This window comes from Spinacia oleracea, chromosome 2 (genome assembly GCF_020520425.1).
Source record: "Spinacia oleracea cultivar Varoflay chromosome 2, BTI_SOV_V1, whole genome shotgun sequence".
NCBI classification, from domain to species: domain Eukaryota; kingdom Viridiplantae; phylum Streptophyta; class Magnoliopsida; order Caryophyllales; family Amaranthaceae; genus Spinacia; species Spinacia oleracea.
In genome coordinates, this window is record NC_079488.1 from 99,772,868 (window position 1) to 99,793,414 (window position 20,547).

At 37.3% G+C, this 20,547-nt stretch overlaps 1 protein-coding gene and 1 long non-coding RNA gene across 6 annotated transcripts; both read right to left on the reverse strand.

Moving 5' to 3' along the window:
* Positions 1–10,968: 10,968 nt before the first annotated feature.
* LOC130467667 (auxin-responsive protein SAUR71-like) lies at positions 10,969–11,634 on the reverse strand. The gene is made up of 2 exons (XM_056836246.1): positions 11,293–11,634; positions 10,969–11,094 (listed from the first exon to the last, which is right to left on the reverse strand). The coding sequence occupies exons 1-2, from the start codon at positions 11,632–11,634 to the stop codon at positions 10,969–10,971; spliced, it is 468 nt and encodes a 155-aa protein (XP_056692224.1).
* Positions 11,635–14,973: 3,339 nt separating this feature from the next.
* LOC130468043 (uncharacterized) lies at positions 14,974–20,547 on the reverse strand. 5 transcript variants are annotated; one of them, XR_008928350.1, is made up of 7 exons: positions 20,284–20,547; positions 19,049–19,251; positions 18,488–18,638; positions 18,280–18,361; positions 18,024–18,154; positions 16,254–16,461; positions 14,974–15,449 (listed from the first exon to the last, which is right to left on the reverse strand). It is a non-coding gene; the product is annotated as an uncharacterized lncRNA (long non-coding RNA). The 5 variants fall into 5 exon arrangements; XR_008928351.1 differs by having other exon boundaries at positions 18,276–18,361; XR_008928349.1 differs by lacking the exon at positions 18,488–18,638.

Below are 20,547 nucleotides of genomic sequence, written 5' to 3' on the forward strand. Positions count from 1 at the left end.
ATCTGGTTCGGGAGATAGGGTTTCGGGGCGGGCATCAACTTCTGCGGGAGACAAGCTGCTCGTGCTTGCTCTTCTCCTTTTTGCCTCGCTTTCCTCTCCCGTAGCTCCTTTTTCTTCCTCGGGGCCGTCCCCTAGTTTGGGCTTTCGGACAGCAGTGTGGCAGGTTCTTCTCGCCACTTCTTGATCACCTCTGATTCGTTCGGCGAATCCTGCATCCGAGACGTATATCATCAGCTGGTGGTATGTGGAGGGGACTGCTTGCATCTTGTGAATCATGGTTCTCCCCATGATTACGTTGTATACGGAGTCGCAGTCCATCACCAAGAATTCGTCCCGAAGGGTTTTTGCTGCCTGGCCTTCGCCCACTGTGACTGGTAGGGTGATCTTTCCTCGGGGGATAGCTGCGGATCCGTTGAATCCGATCAGAGGATAACTGACTTTCGTCAGTGCTTCCTCTGGCTCTTCGAGGATCAGCTGCTCGAAGCAGTTTCTGAAGATGATATTGACGGCACTTCCTCCGTCGACTAACACTCGATGTACGTTATGGTTGTTGAGGTCCATGGAAATGACCAGAGGATCGTCATGTTTGTACTGGACTCCGAAGCAATCATCAGCAGTGAAGGTCATGTTCGGGGGGTGTGGTTGGTTGTCTCCAACCGCGCTGAAGTTGACCCGATGGGAGAGGGCTCTTAGGTGTTTCTTGCTGGCCTGACCAGACTTCTGCCCCCCGAACACCACCAGGATGTCGTTTTTCTTATGTCCTGTTGTTTCGTAGACCCTCTTCTGGGGTTGCTCATGCTGTTTGCCACTGGCGGCCTTTTCTTTTTCCTCCCTTCGGTCTAACAAGTACTGTTTCAGGTAGCCTCGGCGAACGAGGTCCTCAATGTTGTCTTTCAGCGAGTTGCACTCTTCGGTATGGTGACCGAAGTCATCATGGAACTCGCACCACTTGTTCTTGTTTCTCCGAGCTGGGTTGGACTTGAGCTTCCCCGGTAGTTTCCACTTTTCATCATTTCTGTTGAGGCTAAATATCTCTTTTCGGGGCAGAGCTAGTGGAGTGTAGTTGGTGTATTTGGGTTGAAGTTCACCCCTTCTCCCGTCTTTCTTCGGGCTCATCTCTCTAGCTCCTACTTTCTCTTTCCCCTTCCTTGAGCCGCCCTCGGGCTTGCTCTGGGTATTCTTTGTGTCTCTCGGATCTGACGATCCCTTCAATCTTGCAGCGGCCTTGTTGAACTCTTCGGTTCTGATGAACGCATCAGCCATTTGGAGCACGTCAGCTATTTTGGAGGGGTTCTTCATTGAGAGTTCGTCACGGAACTTCCCTTCCTGGAGCGCGTGCTTCAAGGCGAAGATGGCCACGTCTGGCTGCAAGTTTGGTATGTTTGTTGATTCCTTCATGAATCTGGCCATGAATTCTCTCAGACTTTCGTCTCTTTCTTGTTGGATTGAGGTCAGTTCTGCTGTGGTTCGCTCGGGGCGATTGTTGCTCACGAACTGTGTGCAGAATCTCTTTTTCAGCTTTTTCCAGCTCTTGATCGATCCCTTCGGCAGCGATCTAAACCACTCTCCCGCCACTCCGGTTAGCGTGGTTGGGAAGTATTTACACCAACATGCTTCGGAGTAGGGACTCAAGAACATTTGCTGCTCGTAGGAGATGACATGATCCCTCGGATCTGTGATTCCGCTGTAGGTTAGGTGCGCTGGCAGTCTTACCTTCGGTATTTCTTCCATGATCAGCTCGTCCGAGAAAGGGGATGACGTAGGAGTCATGATTCTTTTCCCGAGTCTAGCCCTGATGCCTTCGTTTGCCGAGGTTCTGTGATTAGAACGCTCGGGCGTACGATGGGGGCTAGGGGTTCGATCATGCCTCCTGTCTCTTCTTCTTTCTCGGCTACTGACCTCGGGTCGTTCACCAGACCTGCTCGACTCACCTACCCCGAGTCTCGTATGGATCGAAGGTCTTAACCTTGAGTGGACCGAGGGCCTCAACCTGCTGAGCACCGAGCTTCGGATCCGAGTGTTACGAGTAGTTGATTCGCTTTGGAGAGCTGTTGGAGTAGGCGATGGTCTCGCAAACCAATCTGGTTGCTGTTGTGCCCTTTTTTGGGTGTCCCACGTGCTTTCCATCCACCTCGACGTCAAGTGTGTACCTGTCAAGGGAAGGAGTTCTCGTTCGGGTCTGGACACTTCCGCACTGGGTGGCTCGTTCAGCCTTCGCCTGGTCCTCCTCTCTTCTCTGCGGTCATTTGCCAGTCCTTGCTGCTTCTCATTGAAGAGGAAGTTTTGCATGATGGTCATGGCCGCAGTGAGCTCTTCCCTAGTTGGAATCGGAGGTCCTGCATTCGTGGCGGTCGTAGCTCTGCTTGGCTGTGACCTCGCCATCGATTGAGGGTGCCCCTCTTGGTCAGATTCTGAATCTGACCGCACCATCATATCGTCGTTATTGTTGTTAACAGCATCATTCACCATTTTCGCGGAAAGAGGTGATTGATGTCTTTCAAAGGCTTTGAAGTGTTCTTCCCCACAGACGGCGCCAAATTGTTCCGGTGTTGTAAAGATGGAAACAATGGGCTTCGAATGAAGGCCCTTTTGTATGTGTTGAAGATCTTGCTTGTTTGAATGAGTGGAGTCCGAATTCACCTGCACAAGAGCAAAGTTACTAGCCTCGGGGGTGTTTCCGAGGAAAGCCCCTCCGATGCCTAAGTAAGAATGATGCTCGGATTCTAGAGAGAAGTTCTCTAGAAGAGTAGTCTTAAGGCGGTAAATTGGACGTACCTTGAGGTGTGAGCCTTGGCGGCCTATTTATAGTGTTTGCATAATAAATGCCCATAGGTCATTTATTGCTTTTGGGCCTTGGGCCTTGATGGATGGCTGACTAGCCATTGGTGGGTTTGATGCTGTTTGTTTAGAGCCATTGGGCTTTGGACTTAGTGGCCCAATTGAGAATCAATTGGGAGCCCAAACACTCCGTATGTGTGATAATGACTTGTTCAATATGATAAATTTTGAGGAAAGGAATTGTATTGATCGTTAGAAATTTCGACCATTATAATGATAACTTTTTCACATAAAAAATATTAGTTATGTTTTACTATGTAGTAAAGACTTTTAAAAACTTTAATAAATGAAAAATAAGCATTGAGACTATTCTAACATATTACACAATTGTTACATTACTGTATATATAAAAGACAAATTGTTGAGAGTCAAATCTAGAGATAGTAAATATTACTGGTAAAAAGGTAATTTAATTACTTGTACAAGTACTTATATTGAACAAAGGCGTACATATTAGCGCCGGCAAGTCTTCCCATCTACCAAGCCTTAGCGCAAGGGATCAATGGAATTTTTTTTTTTTTGGTGTTAGCACCCGATTCATCGTTAGGGCTAATCTGGATTCAGGGCGAGTTTTGGTGGTTAGGTTCCAATCCCCTCCCAATTGTTGTTGCGGGGGATCGAACACAGATTCTTCCTACCAAGTTCAGCCCCAATCACCACTAAACCAACAAATAATTGGTGGGATCAATGGAATTATGAAGGGGCTCTTAATTGGATGGCTTAGATCATCAATAGTGGCCGGGCAAAGATCGAGCTAGTTAGCTAACAACCCTTGGGAATAATAGGACTAAGCGACGACTAAGTAACTAAGTACAATGAATGGATCAATTAATCTTAAAAACTAACTAGTTTGACTTGGTATACATTCCACAGTCCCCCGCAAGACCAATCTTTGAAACGTTGTTCTTTTGAAATTGTAAGCCAAAGGTTTTATAAAAGCATCCGCCAATTGTCCCTTCAATTCGTTGAGAAGTATGATACTGATCGGAGTGTACGTATCCGGTAGACGAGCCTAAAAAGTACTCCCTCCGTATTTTAAAAATAGATATACTTTTTTTAAATGACCTGTTTTAAAAAGATATACACTTCCTTTTTTTGACATGTCTTGGTACTCACTTCCAATTATATAAATATTTATCTCTTTCTTGTGGTTTCCACACTTACTCACATCATCTTTTTACTATAATAAATAATTTACCCACTATCCCACTTTCATCTTATTTTAATAAATTCAACTCACACTACAATTTTTTTTTGATATGTCTTGGTATTAATATTTCTCTCTTTCTTGTGGTTTCCACACTTACCCACATCATCTTTTTACTATAATAAATAATTCATCCACTATCTCACTTTCATCTTATTTAATAAATTCAATTGATTACTCTCTTCAAACTACGTATCGATCAAAGTGTATCTTTTTTTTAAATACGGAGGGAGTAGTACCGAATTCAAATGCATGCAATGCTACGTGTTTACATTTCAAAAAATTATACCACAACTTTTTTTTTACTTGTTTCATTCCCAGTATATTATTTATCAATTAACTATAGATTGTGTTTTCTATGGCCCATAAACTGGCTACAAGCCTACAAATACTAGGAAATGGCCTAATTGTTGTTTTATTTAATTTTGAGGAAAACGACGCCGGCTATTAATTTTCTTTGTTAATCAAGCAAAATGCCAAAATCAGATCCAACTACATCCTCTATGATATTCGGGCATCTTTCAATTTATACTCGTGTATAAAATTCGGGTGGGTTAAGGTAAACCATAGTATGGGCCGTTAAGTTAGCCTCTCTATAAACATGAATAAAAGTAAATGAATCAAATTAACAAGCTAGCTATCTCACGAATCTCCCTGTCCATTCCCAAGTATAGATCATCTCTTATCTCCTCATTTACGAATTTAATTACTTGCAAATTAAGTAATTAACAATCACTTTCTACCACCACTTTCCTCGCCCCACACTGTATTGCCAATTTTAATCCAAGTACCATTGCTTTAGCTTCTGCTACACTTGCTATCCCATTGATGTACTACCTGTAGACAAGCAGCTTGCACCACAGACCCCTCCTCAATATTAGGGATGGAAATGGGTGGAATTTGGATCGGGTGGTGCATCACCTGCATCCATCCACCCGGTCCATCCGTCACCAGCTTTACTCATCACCGCCCTCCGTCCATCCATCACCCGCGGATGAACCGGGTGGATCGGGTGAAAATGGTAAACCATTAAAAAATCACCACCTAATAATATGCATAATAATTAACCAAAAGAAAAAAATTATATACCTACATTTATCTCCAAAACATATAATTATTTCTTATTACGCATAAATCTAAAAAAATAAAACAAGCACTAACTTTAATAAGTAATGGATTTATTAACACATTTTATGTTTAAATATAAATATAAATAATTATTTAAAATAAACGGGTGACGGATCGGGTGGTAAACGGGTGATAGACCGGGTGATGGATGAAAAAACATCACCCGCATCCATCACCCGCTTCACCCATCACCAGCTTTTCATCCATTTAATTCGGGTTTTCATCCGTTTAATTATAGCGGGTAACCGGATTCATGGATCATCCACTGGATATTTCCATCCCTAATAACCACCCCATCCCAGCCCCTATACCTTCAAAGATAGCCCCGTCAACATTAACCTTCAAAACCCCTGTAACAGGTAGGCTCCAAGTAAACCTAATTACTCCGTACTGCTTTATGATGTGATTGGAAAAAAAAAATATACATACGTAGTACGAAGTATATTTATAAGTACGTACACGTTTAAAAAAAAGAAAAAAATTTGCGTGCTTCAATAAAAAAAATCAAGAAAATATAAAAATGAAAAAGAAAATTGAAGATCAACCATCACTGTCTTGCATACTAAAATTCTATTATAATAATGTCAGAATTCTCCTTCTAGGATGAATTCTATCTTAGAAAAGATTAAGAGAAAGAGAGAATGTTGTATTGATGAATGATGAAAATGAATTACAATGATCAAGCTATATATATACAGCTTTGTTAGCTACAACTAGTGATGTGTTTAAACCAATGGGAATGCTTGGTTTGTACATCTCAGATTACATACAAGATATCATTACATGAATCATAAATATGCAGCTCTAACAACCTCCTGATTTCAAGGGAAATCAGTTAGGAAATCTTCTAGAAGCTTGCTTGGACTTTAGAGCATTGATGTGGTTGTTGCTGTTGTTGTTGTGCTGATGTATGGCTGCATTGCTTACAATGAACGATTGATCAGCATGCTGGCAATGCTGTAAACCAACACCCCCCCTCAAGACATAGGGAAGGTATGAACCATGCCTAGTTTGCTAGATAGATTTCTGTGTTGAGCACCAGGAAGGACTTTAGTGAAGAGATCAGCAAGCTGATTTTGAGTGGGAAGATAACTTAATTGGAGTAAACCATCCAATACCTTATCCCTAGTGAAATGACAATCCACTTCAATGTGTTTTGTCCTTTCATGAAAGATTGGATTGGTGGCTATGTGTATGGCAGACTGATTGTCACAATGCAGAACAACTGGCTTGAGATCAGTGACACCTAGTTCTTCAAGTAATCGAATGATCCAAGTCACTTCACCAGCAGCATGAGACATTGCTCTATACTCAGCTTCAGAGGAACTCTTAGAAATAGTAGATTGCTTCTTGGATTTCCAACTGATAGGTGAGTTGCCAAGAAGAAGAACATACCCTGTGACAGATCTTCTTGTAGTAGGGCAAGCAGCCCAGTCTGAATCAGAAAATGCTTGAAGAGTAAGTTTGTCAGTTGCTTTCAACAAAATCCCTTGACCAGCAGTGCTATTAATATATCTAAGAGTGTGAGAGAGAGCATCAATATGCTGGTACTTGGGAGAATGCATGAATTGGCTGAGAGTTTGAACTGCAAAAGATATATCAGGTCTAGTATGAGTTAAAAAATTCAGTTTCCCTACATAGCACCTGTAGAGTTCAGCATTGGGATAATCTTCACCTTCATTAGAGAGCTTAAGATTGAGTGGAAAGGGGGTGACAGCAGGCTTAGATATATCCAACTCACAATCTTGAAGTAACTCTTTGGTATACTTCTTCTGTGTGAGAATGTATCCTTCAGTTGTATGACTAACTTCAATCCCAAGGAAGAAATTAAGAACACCAAGATCTTTGATGCTAAAAGTATGGTGAAGATGGTTCTTTAGATCAGTAATGACAGATTCATTAGACCCAGTGATGATGATATCATCAACATAAACTGCAACCACAGTGATATCTGATGAAGTGTTCTTAATGAACAATGAATAGTCATTCTTGGATTGGTGAAAACCTTGAGACTTGAGTTCTTGGTGGAGTCTAGCAAACCACTGTCTTGATGCCTGCTTAAGACCATATAGAGATTTATTAAGTTTGCAAACAAAACCAGGAGGAGCTGTCACACCTTCAGGCACTTTCATGTAAACCTCTTCATCAAGTGTGCCATGGAGAAAAGCATTGTTTATGTCCAGCTGAAACAATTTCCAGTTTCTGCTAGCAGCAAGACTAATCAAGCATCTGACAGTAGACATTTTTACCACAGGAGAGAAAGTTTCATGGTAATCTATGCCATATTTTTGGGTAAAACCCTTAGCAACCAACCTAGCTTTATATCTTTCAACTGATCCATCAGCATTTTTCTTTATTCTGTAGACCCACTTAGAACCAATTGCCTTCTTTCCTTTAGGAAGCAAAACAAAATCCCATGTTTTATTGTTTTGGAGAGCTGTGATTTCTTTGTCCATAGCTTCAATCCACTGAGAATTCTTTGCTGCTTCAGAATAAGTAGTTGGTTCAATTAACTCCATATGAGCAGCAACTAACACTTTGTGATGCATAGGTAAACTGTCATAGGCAACTAAATTGCACCAGTGTCTGGTAGGCTTTTGACAAACAAAATCTTTCAAGTGAGATGGAGGTTTGGAGGGTCTAGTGGATTTTCTTGGTGCTGGTGGACTATGTGTTGGAGAGATATGGTTTGTTGGTGAGGCAGAATTATATGTGTCTGGTGTAGAAAATGAGGGTGTACTAGAAGATTGTTGATTGGTTTCTGAAAGAGTTTGTGAAGGAGAATCAGTACAAGTATGTGAATGGGGTTGAAAGATATCTGTTGAACACAATTCTGAAGTATAAGGAGTAACAACAGGTAAGAAAAACTGATTAGAATAGGCTAGATCAGGTGTAGTTGAAAAATGAAAAGGGAAGTGATGTTCATGAAAAATAATGTCTCTAGTCACAACAAATTTCTTTGTGACAAGGTTAAGGACCTTATAAGCCTTTTGATGTGGAGGATAACCAAGCAACACACATGGAACTGCTCTAGGATCAAACTTTGACCTATGAATGGTAGGAGTGCTGATGAAACATAAACATCCAAACACCCTCAAATGAGACAGATCAGGTGGTTTATGAAACAATCTTTCATAAGGAGTGATGAAATTAATACTTTTCAATGGCATCCTATTGATCAAATAGGTGGCAGTGAGAACACAATCACTCCAGTATTTATCAGGGAGTTTAGATTGAAAAGAAAGAGCCCTTGCAGTCTCCAAAAGGTGTTTGTGTTTTCTTTCAACAACACCATTTTGCTGTGGTGTATAACTACAGCTCTTTTGATGAACAATGCCTCTTTTTAAAAACAGAAGTCTCATATCTCCTTCAGTTAAGTCAAGAGCATTATCAGATCTGATTTGCTTAACTGTATAACCAAACTGATTCTCAACATACAAAAGAAAATCATGCATTATTTTGACAGAATCAGTCTTATTTCTCATTAAATGAGTCCAGGTCATCCTGGTGTAATCATCCACAATGGTGAGGAATTGATTACATTTAGCAGTATCATACACAGAGTAGGGACCCCAAACATCTATATGTAACAGCTCAAAAGGTTGAACTGTTTTAATGCTGCTTACAGAAAAGGGAAATCTAGACTGTTTAGCTAAGGGGCATATCTGACAAAAACACTCTGCTAAACATCCTTTAACATCAACTCCTCTGATGTTCTTTATTTTTCCAAATGACATATGTCCAAGTCTAAGGTGCCATAATTTTGCTTCTTCCACTTCTGACACAGTTGAGAGAGCTTGATTATTGATTACTGAATTGTTGTCAAATTTTAGCAAATCTTTATTGAAACTGTATAGGCCTTTGTCCAATCTACCAAGCAGAGTATGCTTGTTCTTGGAAAGGTCCTGTGCAAAACATTCATCAGTTGTAAATGATATTGAACATTGATCATCACAGCACAGCTTGGAAACAGAAATTAAATTGAACTGGAACCCTGGAACATGCAGTACACCTTTCAGAATGATAGTGCCTAGATCAACTTCTCCTTTATGTGTAACTGTGAGTTCTGTGCCATCAGGAATGGTGATAGTGTGCAATTTATCATTTACTGATTCAATACTACTGAACATAGCCAAATCTGAGCACATGTGATCACTTCCCCACTGTCTAATATCCACTTAGTTTTGAAATTAGACAAAAGACAGAAAGTACCTCTCAAATGAGTGCTAGTTGCTAAGCCAAGAGAACTAGAGCCATTATGTTCAGCTTGATTAGCAACCTTCTGATTATTGAGAAAATTCATCAGTTGATCATATTGTTCTTGAGTAAAAGTTGCATGGACAGTGCCTTGTTCTGCATTTCCTGTTGCATCCTGTTCAGCAAATTCTTCTAAGTGTGCAGCAGCTGCCACTCTTTTTCCTTTTCCCTTAAAATCTTTAGGATAGCCATGTAATTTCCAACACTTGTCAACTGTGTGGTTTTTCATTTTGCAGTGTTCACAGTATAAGCTATTCCTTGTGTAAGTGAAGTTTCTTGAAGTATTTCCTCCACTCAGATTCTGTGAACCAAAAGATGAAGTATATTGTGGCTTGTATGCTTTATTTTCAGTGAATTTTCTGGCAGCAAAAATTGTAGATTCCAAACCATGACTTCTACTGCTGTTGACTTCTTTCTGTTGCTCTTCTTGAAGAAGAAGTCCATAAGCTCTTGATATTGTTGGCAAAGGTGTCATCATCAGAATGGTGCTTTTGGAATGATCATACTTTTCATTCAATTTCATCAAGAATTGAATAAGTCTTTGATCCTGTTGAGACTTCAGAAGTTTCTGAGTTAGAGTGCAGTTACAACCTGTGCAAACACAAGATGGTAAAGGATCTAGGCCATCAAGTTGGTCCCATAACAACTTAATCTTAGTGAAAAAACTTGAAATCTGTTCATCATCTTCCTGATTCAAGTCATACAGCTTCTGTTGTACTGAGAAAAGTTGTGGTCCTGATGATTGACAAAATCTTTCTCCTAAATCCAACCATATCTCTCTAGCTGTTTTAAGATACAACACACTTCTAGCAATAGAAGGTTCTAATGAAGCTAAAATCCAGGAAATCACCAAATCATTGCACCTGTTCCATATTCTGAAATTTGCAGAGTTTGAAGCTGGTTGGTTGAGGCTTCCATCAACAAAACATAATTTGTTTCTTGCTGAGAGTGCTATCATCATAGACCTTTTCCAGTCATTAAAGCATTTTCCATCGAAGATGATGCTGACTAACTTGGATGCATTAAGATCATTGTTGCTTAGGTAGTAAGCTGAATTAGGATTGATTGAAGGTTCTTCTTGATCAGGCATAATGAAATTTTGAGATTCTTGAGTAAATTTTCAAGAATTTGAATCAAACTAAAACAAAAAACCTCGAACAATTCAAGAGATTGATCAAGCAAATCAGCTGATTGAAACAATCTGAATCAAGCTGGCTGATTAATCAGAGGATAGAAAGAGATTTTGCGGAAAAATTTGAGCAGGATCTATTGATTTGCTCTGATACCATGTCAGAATTCTCCTTCTAGGATGAATTCTGTCTTAGAAAAGATTAAGAGAAAGAGAGAATGTTTGTATTGATGAATGATGAAAATGAATTACAATGATCAAGCTGTATATATACAGCTTTGTTAGCTACAACTAGTGATGTGTTTAAACCAATGGGAATGCTTGGTTTGTACATCTCAGATTACATACAAGATATCATTACATGAATCATAAATATGCAGCTCTAACAACCTCCTGATTTCAAGGGAAATCAGTTAGGAAATCTTCTAGAAGCTTGCTTGGACTTTAGAGCATTGATGTGGTTGTTGCTGTTGTTGTTGTGCTGATGTATGGCTGCATTGCTTACAATGAACGATTGATCAGCATGCTGGCAATGCTGTAAACCAACAAATAAGCTTCATTTCTTTTTACACATTAACATATACGGAGTTATTTAAACAAACAAATAATGATCCTAGCTATCTTAAAAAATAATAAAAGTTTAACAAAATGGTATTCCTAATTCCAAATTCCAATTAGTTCATTAAAAATTAATCTCCCTTAATTATTTGCAAGAAATTTGGTCCATAACAACTCTGAAGTGATGTGGTTCACAAGGAATTTGAAGAACACCTTGTTGACGATAACCAAACTCATTGACTGATAATTGAAGCAAATCAACAATACATGGATGACTCATCCACCCAAGTGGGACCATAAATCTCTCTTCTTCTTCCTCACACTTACCTACCATAATAGGTACATATCCTCTAGTTTTTTGAGTTTCATGTCTTTGATGATTATTGTTATTCATTTTATCATAGCATGATAGTCTCGAGTATCGAGGCGGCGTCGACGTTGCCGATGATGATGATGATGATGATGATGATGAAGATTGTTCCTTCTTTCTAACTATTCTTCCTATCAAATCCTTCATTCTGTATTTCTGTATATATGGATCGGAAGTTGTTATTGAGAAGTTTAGTGTTGAAAGAGAAAAGGATTTGTGTGTTTTTGAGTTATGTTGTTTGATTAATATTATGTAGTACGTGCATATATATATATATATATATATATATATATATATATATATATAGTCCTCTAAGATACCTCCTTATTGGTTGGAGTACGTAGTTTCTTGTCGTTTTCTTGTATTCGTGTGGTCACGTGTTGTTCACACTTTTATTTTAAAAGAGTCTTAAGTCAAATATGAACGTTGAAACTCAGTCAACAAAACTCTACCGAACCCAATCAAGGCATCCTACTAGAAATAGAAACTTCGAATTTATATATCCAACTTCTATGTATTGATCATGTAAAAACAATGCAAAAGAAAATTTATAATTGCACAACTAACATTTGAGACATATGATTTTAATTAGGGTACTCAAGGAGCACTATTCCAGTATAAAATCAAGTATATTAAATGGATTTAACATATGAGACTGTGAGTACCACCTGATTATAGTAATTGAGAAACAATTTGTGGATATTAGCTAGATAAAATTTTCAAGATTACTACTTCCTCCGTCTTTTAATACTCGCAACGTTTGGACTTTTGTCACTATTTATATAATCTACTTTGACTATTCTTAGTGCTTTTTATATAAGATAAAACATAGTCATGTGGGATCTTGTTAGATTCGTCTCAATGTGTATTTTCAAAATATCAACTTTTTATAATTTTTGCATAAATAGAATTTAAGATATAAATGATCAAAGTTGCGCATTGGCATGCATGAAACTAACAAACGTTGCAAGTATTAAAAGACGGAGGAAGTATATATATATCATTATATCCAACTCGGATCTCGTGTAAACATTATTGAGCTTTATAACAGTTTATCTATTATGAACTGCTACGTAATACTCCCTCCGTCCCTTAATACTCGCACCGCTTTCCTTTTCGGGTCGTCCCTTAATACTTGCACCGCTTCTATAAATGGAAATTTATACCAATATTATATTTTTTCTCACACTTACTTACTAACCCCACATACACCCCTATTCCCTACAAAAAACCATTTAAAAATTAACACCCCAATCACCACTCCCCACCTCTTACACATTCTCACTAATTATATTAAAAAAAATACCCCACTATCAACTACACCCATTAAATTAATAAGTCAATTCCAATGTCTTAAACTCCGCACCGGTCAAACCGGTGCGAGTATTAAGGGACGGAGGGAGTACGTATTTATTAACTTAATTAATAAAAAAAGTTCAAAACCTGCCCTCTTCATTCTTTGGCGAGCGTTCATACATATCCACAAAAAATAGTCATAGATAACGTGCTTGGACTCCTAATCACTTGAATTAATTAATAGTGACACCTTTTCATGATTCTTTTCTTTTAATATTGGGAATTAAGAAATATAAAGTATACTCCATATCTAGCTTTTTGATGTAATAAGATTATTTTCTATTTATTATTAAAAAAGAAAAGATTATCCTAGGCTACTTAAACAATGTTAAGCAAAAAATGATTTTATCATGATGTATTTTCTATTTGTGTGGGTGTAAATGGGATCGCTAACAAAGGACTATGTTATGAATTAATTAATGTCGGATTAATTTAATAGAAATCGAAGGATTTTGATTTGAGGTTTTTTAGCGGTAGCTCCGTTGAAATATGTGCGTGCGCACAGGGCGTGTTCGGAGGTAGCGATTGAGGTAGCGCTACTGGATAAAAGTAGGGGTGTTTAGCAAGTTAGCGGTCTGAGTAGCTGGTAGCGAGGGAAGTAGTGGTTGGTTAGATTATGTAGAACGCTAAAATTATTAGCGGTCTAAGATTACAGTAGCGGTGGAGTGATTTGCTGCCTGTTTTGGTTGTATTTTTCCATTCATTTTTTTTTTGCTTTATTATACTAATATTTGACTTTAACTTATAGCATTTAAAAAAAAAAAAAAGGTTTGGCCGCATTTGTGTTTTGTTGTACTTTGATAAATTGTAACTTAAACATTGCACTAGTTAAATGTTATTCATTTATACGTACTACTCCGTACCAACTATTATCATTAAAAATTCTATCATATTTCTATTATAATTCAACCGTTATTTTTTACTAAAACTCATATCATTTTCTCGAAAGTTTTCTGAACCACCAGAAAATACTCCGTCTTATATATTTGTTGACAAAGGGTATCTGAAATGAAAGGTTATTTAGTAACATATACGAAAATAAGTATTATAAGTCACAATTTGAATACGTCCCCCAAAAAATATGTGTATAACAGTATAAGTATAATTTTTCCTACACCTTTTTAATACTCCCTCCGTCCCTTAATACTCGCACCGCTTTCCTTTTCGGGCCGTCCCTTAATACTTGCACCGCTTCTATAAATGGAAATTTATACCAATGTTATATTATTTCTCACACTTACTTACTAACCCCACATACACCCCTATTCCCTACAAAAAACCATTTAAAAATTAACACCCCCAATCACCACTCCCCACCTCTTACACATTCTCACTAATTATATTAAAAAAAATACCCCACTATCAATTACACCCATTAAATTAATAAGTCCATTCCAATGTCTTAAACTCCGCACCGGTCAAACCGGTGCGAGTATTAAGGGACGGAGGGAGTATGTTATAATTATTTCATTATTGTTATTAAAATGCCGCATTAAAAATGATTATTAATTCGTCAAATTGTAATTAGTATTTGATTTAAATTAATAATCTTTATCGTATTTTACGATTTCAACCGCCAATTTTGCCAAACACTCATACTATGAACCGCTACGCTGACAGCTACCCGCTACCTGCTACTCTTGACCGCTGCTCGCTACCCTAACAACTACCCGCTACTCAACCGCTACCCGCTACCGCTAGTTTTGCCGAACATGGCCATAGTACAGAAGAAACAAACTTCTTCAGTAATCTATTTTTAAATTTGTATATTTTTTAAACTTCCCTATACATAACTCTCATCACCAACACATGATTAATTATTCATAATAGGAGAGCCTACGTGGGATTCGAACCCATATCTTTTGTGTATTTACACAATGCTCTACCATTGAGTAGTAGGATGATAAAAATTAAGGATCGGGCAAAAAACAATAGACATTAAGAACTTTAAAGTGTTATGGATTATATAGTTATATTTACTACTTTTCTCTGAAATTATGAGGATCGAACTTCAAAATTTATCTCTGATCGTCATGAAATAATGATTGCCTTAAGATAAGGCAGTCCCTAGAATATGTATAGGCCACCAGTTTCAATACATATAATAAATTGAGGCAATCCCTAAATACATATAATAAACATTAGGATAAAAATAAGGAAAATGAATAAAAAAAAATTAAAAATAGATATCCAAACCTACTGTTTTGCAGCATGTTCCCTATGGACAATATCTATCCCCTTGATAAATTCATGGATCTCCTCAGAATATTTGCCACAGAGCAAATCATAAATTTCACTGGCTGGGACATTTCCAACACACTTTATCCAATTGACTATTCTGAAAGCTTGAAACAACATTTGTAGACCACATAACATATTCAGATATGATAATATACTCATGTTAAAAGTAAGGAAGACTAACCCAGTCAAAATTACCAAATATGTTCAATACCGTCACACGTCATCTTCTTTGCTAGGAGATTAATTTGCAATAAGTATCATCTCAGCATCCGCTTCATGTGCTTCAGCGGCCAACAGTAACATCGATCTAGCCTATCTATCTGGTTCCATCCACACAATATCATCTCTTCATAGACAGATTGAACCTGGAGTACTTTAAACCATCAGTATATATATAAATCACAATATAATATGCTTTCCAGATCTTGGATATTAATACTGATATATGAAAACTTTCATATATTGTATTTCTAGACTTCTAGTACAATACAAAGTCACATATTACCAGTTTCACCGTGGTAATCTCGAAATATATACGCTTCCTCCGCTTCACTAAAATAAAAATACTTTCTAGTTATACATGATTTAAAACAATACCTACATTTTTCTTATTGAGACAGAAAGAGTAGTATGTATATACTCGTAGTAGTCTTGTTCTCGTACCCATCTAACAAATTCTCTTATGGCCTATGTGCGTCTTTAAAAGTCACATTTGCCCCCTTTCTTTGGGGTTAAAGGCCATGTACATTACATGATGTAACTGGCTAACTGCGGTGAGATGTGAACGTGTGATGCAAGTATTTTTGTGAAAACATGCAAAGACCAATTAAGCATAATACTCCATTATAGTTAGTGTAATACTATAATGTGTTGTATGCTTAATTTATTCGTATCCTTCATTATTAAATACTTATAATAAACCTAAAGTAATCAATTACTATTGTAAGAAAACGAAACAAGCTGAGTCTTAGCGAACTCCAAACTGCAGTTCTCATAAAAGGACTCAAATTGAGCTCGAGCAGTTAAGACTTGGCAAACTTCAACTGAGCCGTAGCTCGAGCTAAAGCTTGCAGAGGCAGCCTTGCTCGGACAGCTAGGACTTGTGCGACGCCCTTTCATTAGCAATTGACACAAAACTACCCAGCGGGCCATCATATAGTCTAGTATACCTGTACAGGATCTTCTGATCAATTGGACTCAGCTTTCCGGCAAGATTTTTGTTGTGACCATACATCACAAGAATTTGACCTGTTGGCTCACCAAGGTTAGCATCATACAACGCATTTCCACGATCTCGTGCAGTAGCCTCAATAAGCCCGATGCCTTCCCTCCTCCCATTAACAAAACAGCAGGAAGATGCTCATCCATTCCAAGTTCCTTACGTAACTCATGCCGAGGAAATAAATATATATATATATATATATATATATATATATATATATATATATATATATATATATATATATATATATATATATATATATATATATATATATATATATATATATATATATATATATATATATATATATATATATATATATATATATATATATATATATATTAGAAATACGACTGATACAAGAAACCAGTACGCCAACAAAAAGGGGTAAAATATACACACAAAAGGTAGGGGGAAAATTCCAACCTTAAAGAACTCCAATAAAAGTATTGAATAAGCAGTAAGCAAAGTATTGACTATCAATATTACAACGTCACCAAAATTATGCTTGTAAGAAAAAAAAGCCAATCTTAACCGACACAAATGGAGGGGTTAAAAGGAAAACACCCTTCTAAGTTTGACTTCTTGAGTACGGTTGCACCACCTTGAGAGCAGCCACCCAAACCCAACACACATGGTCACCACAACCTTCTAGGATACCTACTACCTTATCCACTACCTTGACTACTTTGATGCCCATGATCTTGATTTAATTGATTATCACCATCTAAGGACTCAATATCATTTATACCCACCCCATCTTCCATATACTTCTCAATAACATTGAGAATGATCTAGATGAAATATGCACTATTAGGCAGTATCCGACCACATATAACAATATATTGATCTAAGGAGGCAAATAATTCACTCCTCGAGGCAAATTCAAAAGACTATATAAATCATCAATTACTTTTGTCAATAAAAATAGATGATTGACTGCATAAAGAAAAACCCAATCAAAAGTAGATGACTGATCTTAAAGAATTGTCAACCAAAAATCTACTAAACTGCAATCAACACAATCACATACAAATTATTAAGCACCGAAAAATAATATAATTAAAAGAAGGGGACAAGAAGATTAAGAAAACAGTAGGATAGAAAAGTTAAAAAATAAAGGAAGAGCACATATTCACCATATAACTCTGTAATCTTGAAAATAGAGAGGATTAGAGCCATGGGCAAAACTCTCGCCTCAAGCTTGCATACTTTCCCAGGTATTTCTCACCCTGAAGCTTGAGCCATGGACACGATTCTCTCCTCCAGACATTAAATGACCATCAATAACCCAAATAAATTTTTTTAAAAATCTAAGAAAAGAAGCTCAAAATGGTAGTAGTTAACAATAATATTATTGTATTTTCCTGGTAAAAAGAAACAGGAGATTGTTGGAGTATACTGTAAGACTGCACAGTGAACGCATATCTAACCTAAATCGCGAAAAAATTACATATATAATCAATAAAAACCAAATATAATTCAAAAGACAATTTATGACAACAATAAATGAAAAAGGAATTTTGATGTTACTATAATATGAGCAATGGTGAATACGACAGGAGGTAGAATTCAGGGCTGCCATTTTTTTATGCAAACCAAAAAATGCAGAAAAAATTAGGACCAAATACAATGGAGGAAGACAATTGAGTAAATTTAGGTGAATAATTTGAGATCAGAGAAACTACGCGAAATCGAGAAAGATTATGATCGGTACCTGGCGATGTTTTGGAGATGATCGGCAAAAGTGATTACACATCAGGAAAAAAAATATCAATCAACATTTGTTTTCAGCAAGAATTCATTCAAAAGTGTCCAAACCTTCTGCTAGACATCCAAACCTTGATCCTAACAAAATAAGAAAATCATCATAAAGCAAGTATGGAATTACGAGGAACGTGTAAAAAGGAAGTAAAAGAACACAAATTCCCACTGAATGTTCAGAAACAAAGGCTTCGTACAAATTCACCTACTTATTTTTTCTCATTTCACACTCTTGCTTAAATTGGCTCGACCGTTCTATCTCATATAGATACTCATCATCGAATCTTCCATCTAGCATTAACAGGGAACAAAACACAAACAGTTATGATTATGGCAACACTTTCAGTCTTTCACACGCTAACCTTAAAATTGATGAAAACAGACTTATTCTCCAAAATGTATAACTACAACACACACTTGAATCAAATCTTATCTCATGGCGAGTGGAGGTATTAGGTATGTATATTGTCAAATATTATCTCAAAATGCAGTTGTCCAATCTTTCCCTTTATTCCTCTTAAGAGGTCTTCCAGCTCCAGCCACCATAAAAGGAGGATGTTTTATTGATCTTAAGGAAAAACGGAAAACATAGTAAAGCTTGGTTAAGAACTACAACCTTACAGAAAGGAAATAGGCCAAACAGTAAGCTTAAACAGAAAAGTGTCCCCAATATAACAGGTACAATGAGTGCGGTCAAGAAGTGACAAATGTATTATAGGCATATCCAACAAATACAACCACGAAGTATTGACCCAAAATCTGATACTGCTAGATACATTACGGATCTAATCACCGATCAAAGGTCTCAATTTAGCGTTGTACGCCTCTCCAGAATATCAAAAAGAGTGGTTTAAATCAAATTCCAACAATAAACTAACTAATTAAGCCCTAAGTCAAATATTGAATCATCAAAAGACCACTAATCACAACTCTCTGTAAATGCTTCCGCATAATAAAATATCATTTTGATTTACTCACCATGGATGACGGAAACTGATCCTGCAATGAACTGTACTTTCCCCCTCAAGGTGTTGAGGTTTTCGACTACAACATCTTTCTCACTCGGCGCGTTTCAAGGTCTCACTGGCTGTAGAAAGCACCGTTTGAAGTTTGCTATTATACTGCCGCAAACTATGGTTACAGTCTTGTAATCTCTTGTACATGTCATTTAGGTGAGATATCTGCACGTGAACACAAACAAAGAAAATAGATCATCTGGTTTCAGTAGACTATCCCAAAAAAGAAACAGCAAACAAACGAATCACCCATTTTTTCCACCTAGCTTTTGATTGGAAGTTTCCTGTTCTTGGCGAATTTTTTCAAGGTCTTCACACAAAGAAGTTTGCAATATTTCTGCAGCAACCCTGACAATCCAGACCAAGACGTATACAGCTAAAGAAGTACATTTAGTCTTTCCACTATTGGCAGAAAATCGAGTTGGTACTTCGGAATCTGATAGACTCTTTATGGAACATTTCAGCTGGGAAATGTATACACGATATATAACTATCTCATAGAATGATAGATAGGACTTCAATCATAAATAAAAATCACATTTCAATGTTCCACTTCGTATTTTCATCCGAAACCCCTCCCCCTCCCATTTTGTGTTTTCCATAGCACCCTAAATATCTGAAAAAGAATTACCCTAAATATCTGAAAAAGAAATTCTGGAATATAACCATCCAAGTGATCCAACTCTCAACTTAACAGCTCCACTTATTGTTTTAGGGTTGTCCTAACTATTACCACCATGGGTTGATATAACACTCTTTCATAACATCAAAAAGCTACATCTTATGCAAGACTCGAGCTATCAAACCCTAATATAATGATCAAATTTATTATCCATCTAATACTAATCATGATGATCAAAGGCGCTGCTTTGTCAATCTGAAGCTTACTTGTCTGCTTATTAGCTTAAGGTCACTTCGCAGAGAAAATTGAAAGAAGAACCTAAATTAATATCATAAATTAGAACCTAGGCATTAAGTTGGAAGCAACAATCAATAAAGTAACTAAATCAGAACAAATTTCACCCGAAGAAAACGAAGATTAAACGCATGCTCGAGATGAAATCAACAAAACGCAAATAATGAAATCAACAAAACGCAAATTAAAATCAGATGAAATAAACAAGCAGAAATCACAAATAATGATGGAATTAGATTGAATTATAAATGCGAAATTGAAGAACAAGAATAATAGATTACCATTAGAAGAGCAAAAATGAAGATGGAAAGGCGAGAGAGCTGCGCGAGCTTCGGAAATTGAAGAACAAGAATAATAGATTACCGGACACCATTTTTGTGGAACATGAAAAGCTTCACCAAGCCTATGGAGTATTAATTGCAGGAGAGATGAGGAAAAGGGAAGAGAGAGAATTTCAATGGCGGAAATCAAAGAAGAAGGGAGAGGAGGGAGAAAATGGGGGCGGAGGAGATGGAGCAAGAGTTAGGGTTTGCTCCAAGATTCCA

Bases quoted from the DNA above. Each gene is read 5' to 3' on its own strand.
- LOC130467667 (XM_056836246.1), bottom strand. From the start codon at position 11,634: ATGAAGGATTTGATAGGAAGAATAGTTAGAAAGAAGGAACAATCTTCA. The intron at 11,095-11,292 runs GTTGTTATGGAC...GTTGGTTTACAG, and splicing joins GTGAACCACATCACTTCAGA to CATTGCCAGCATGCTGATCA.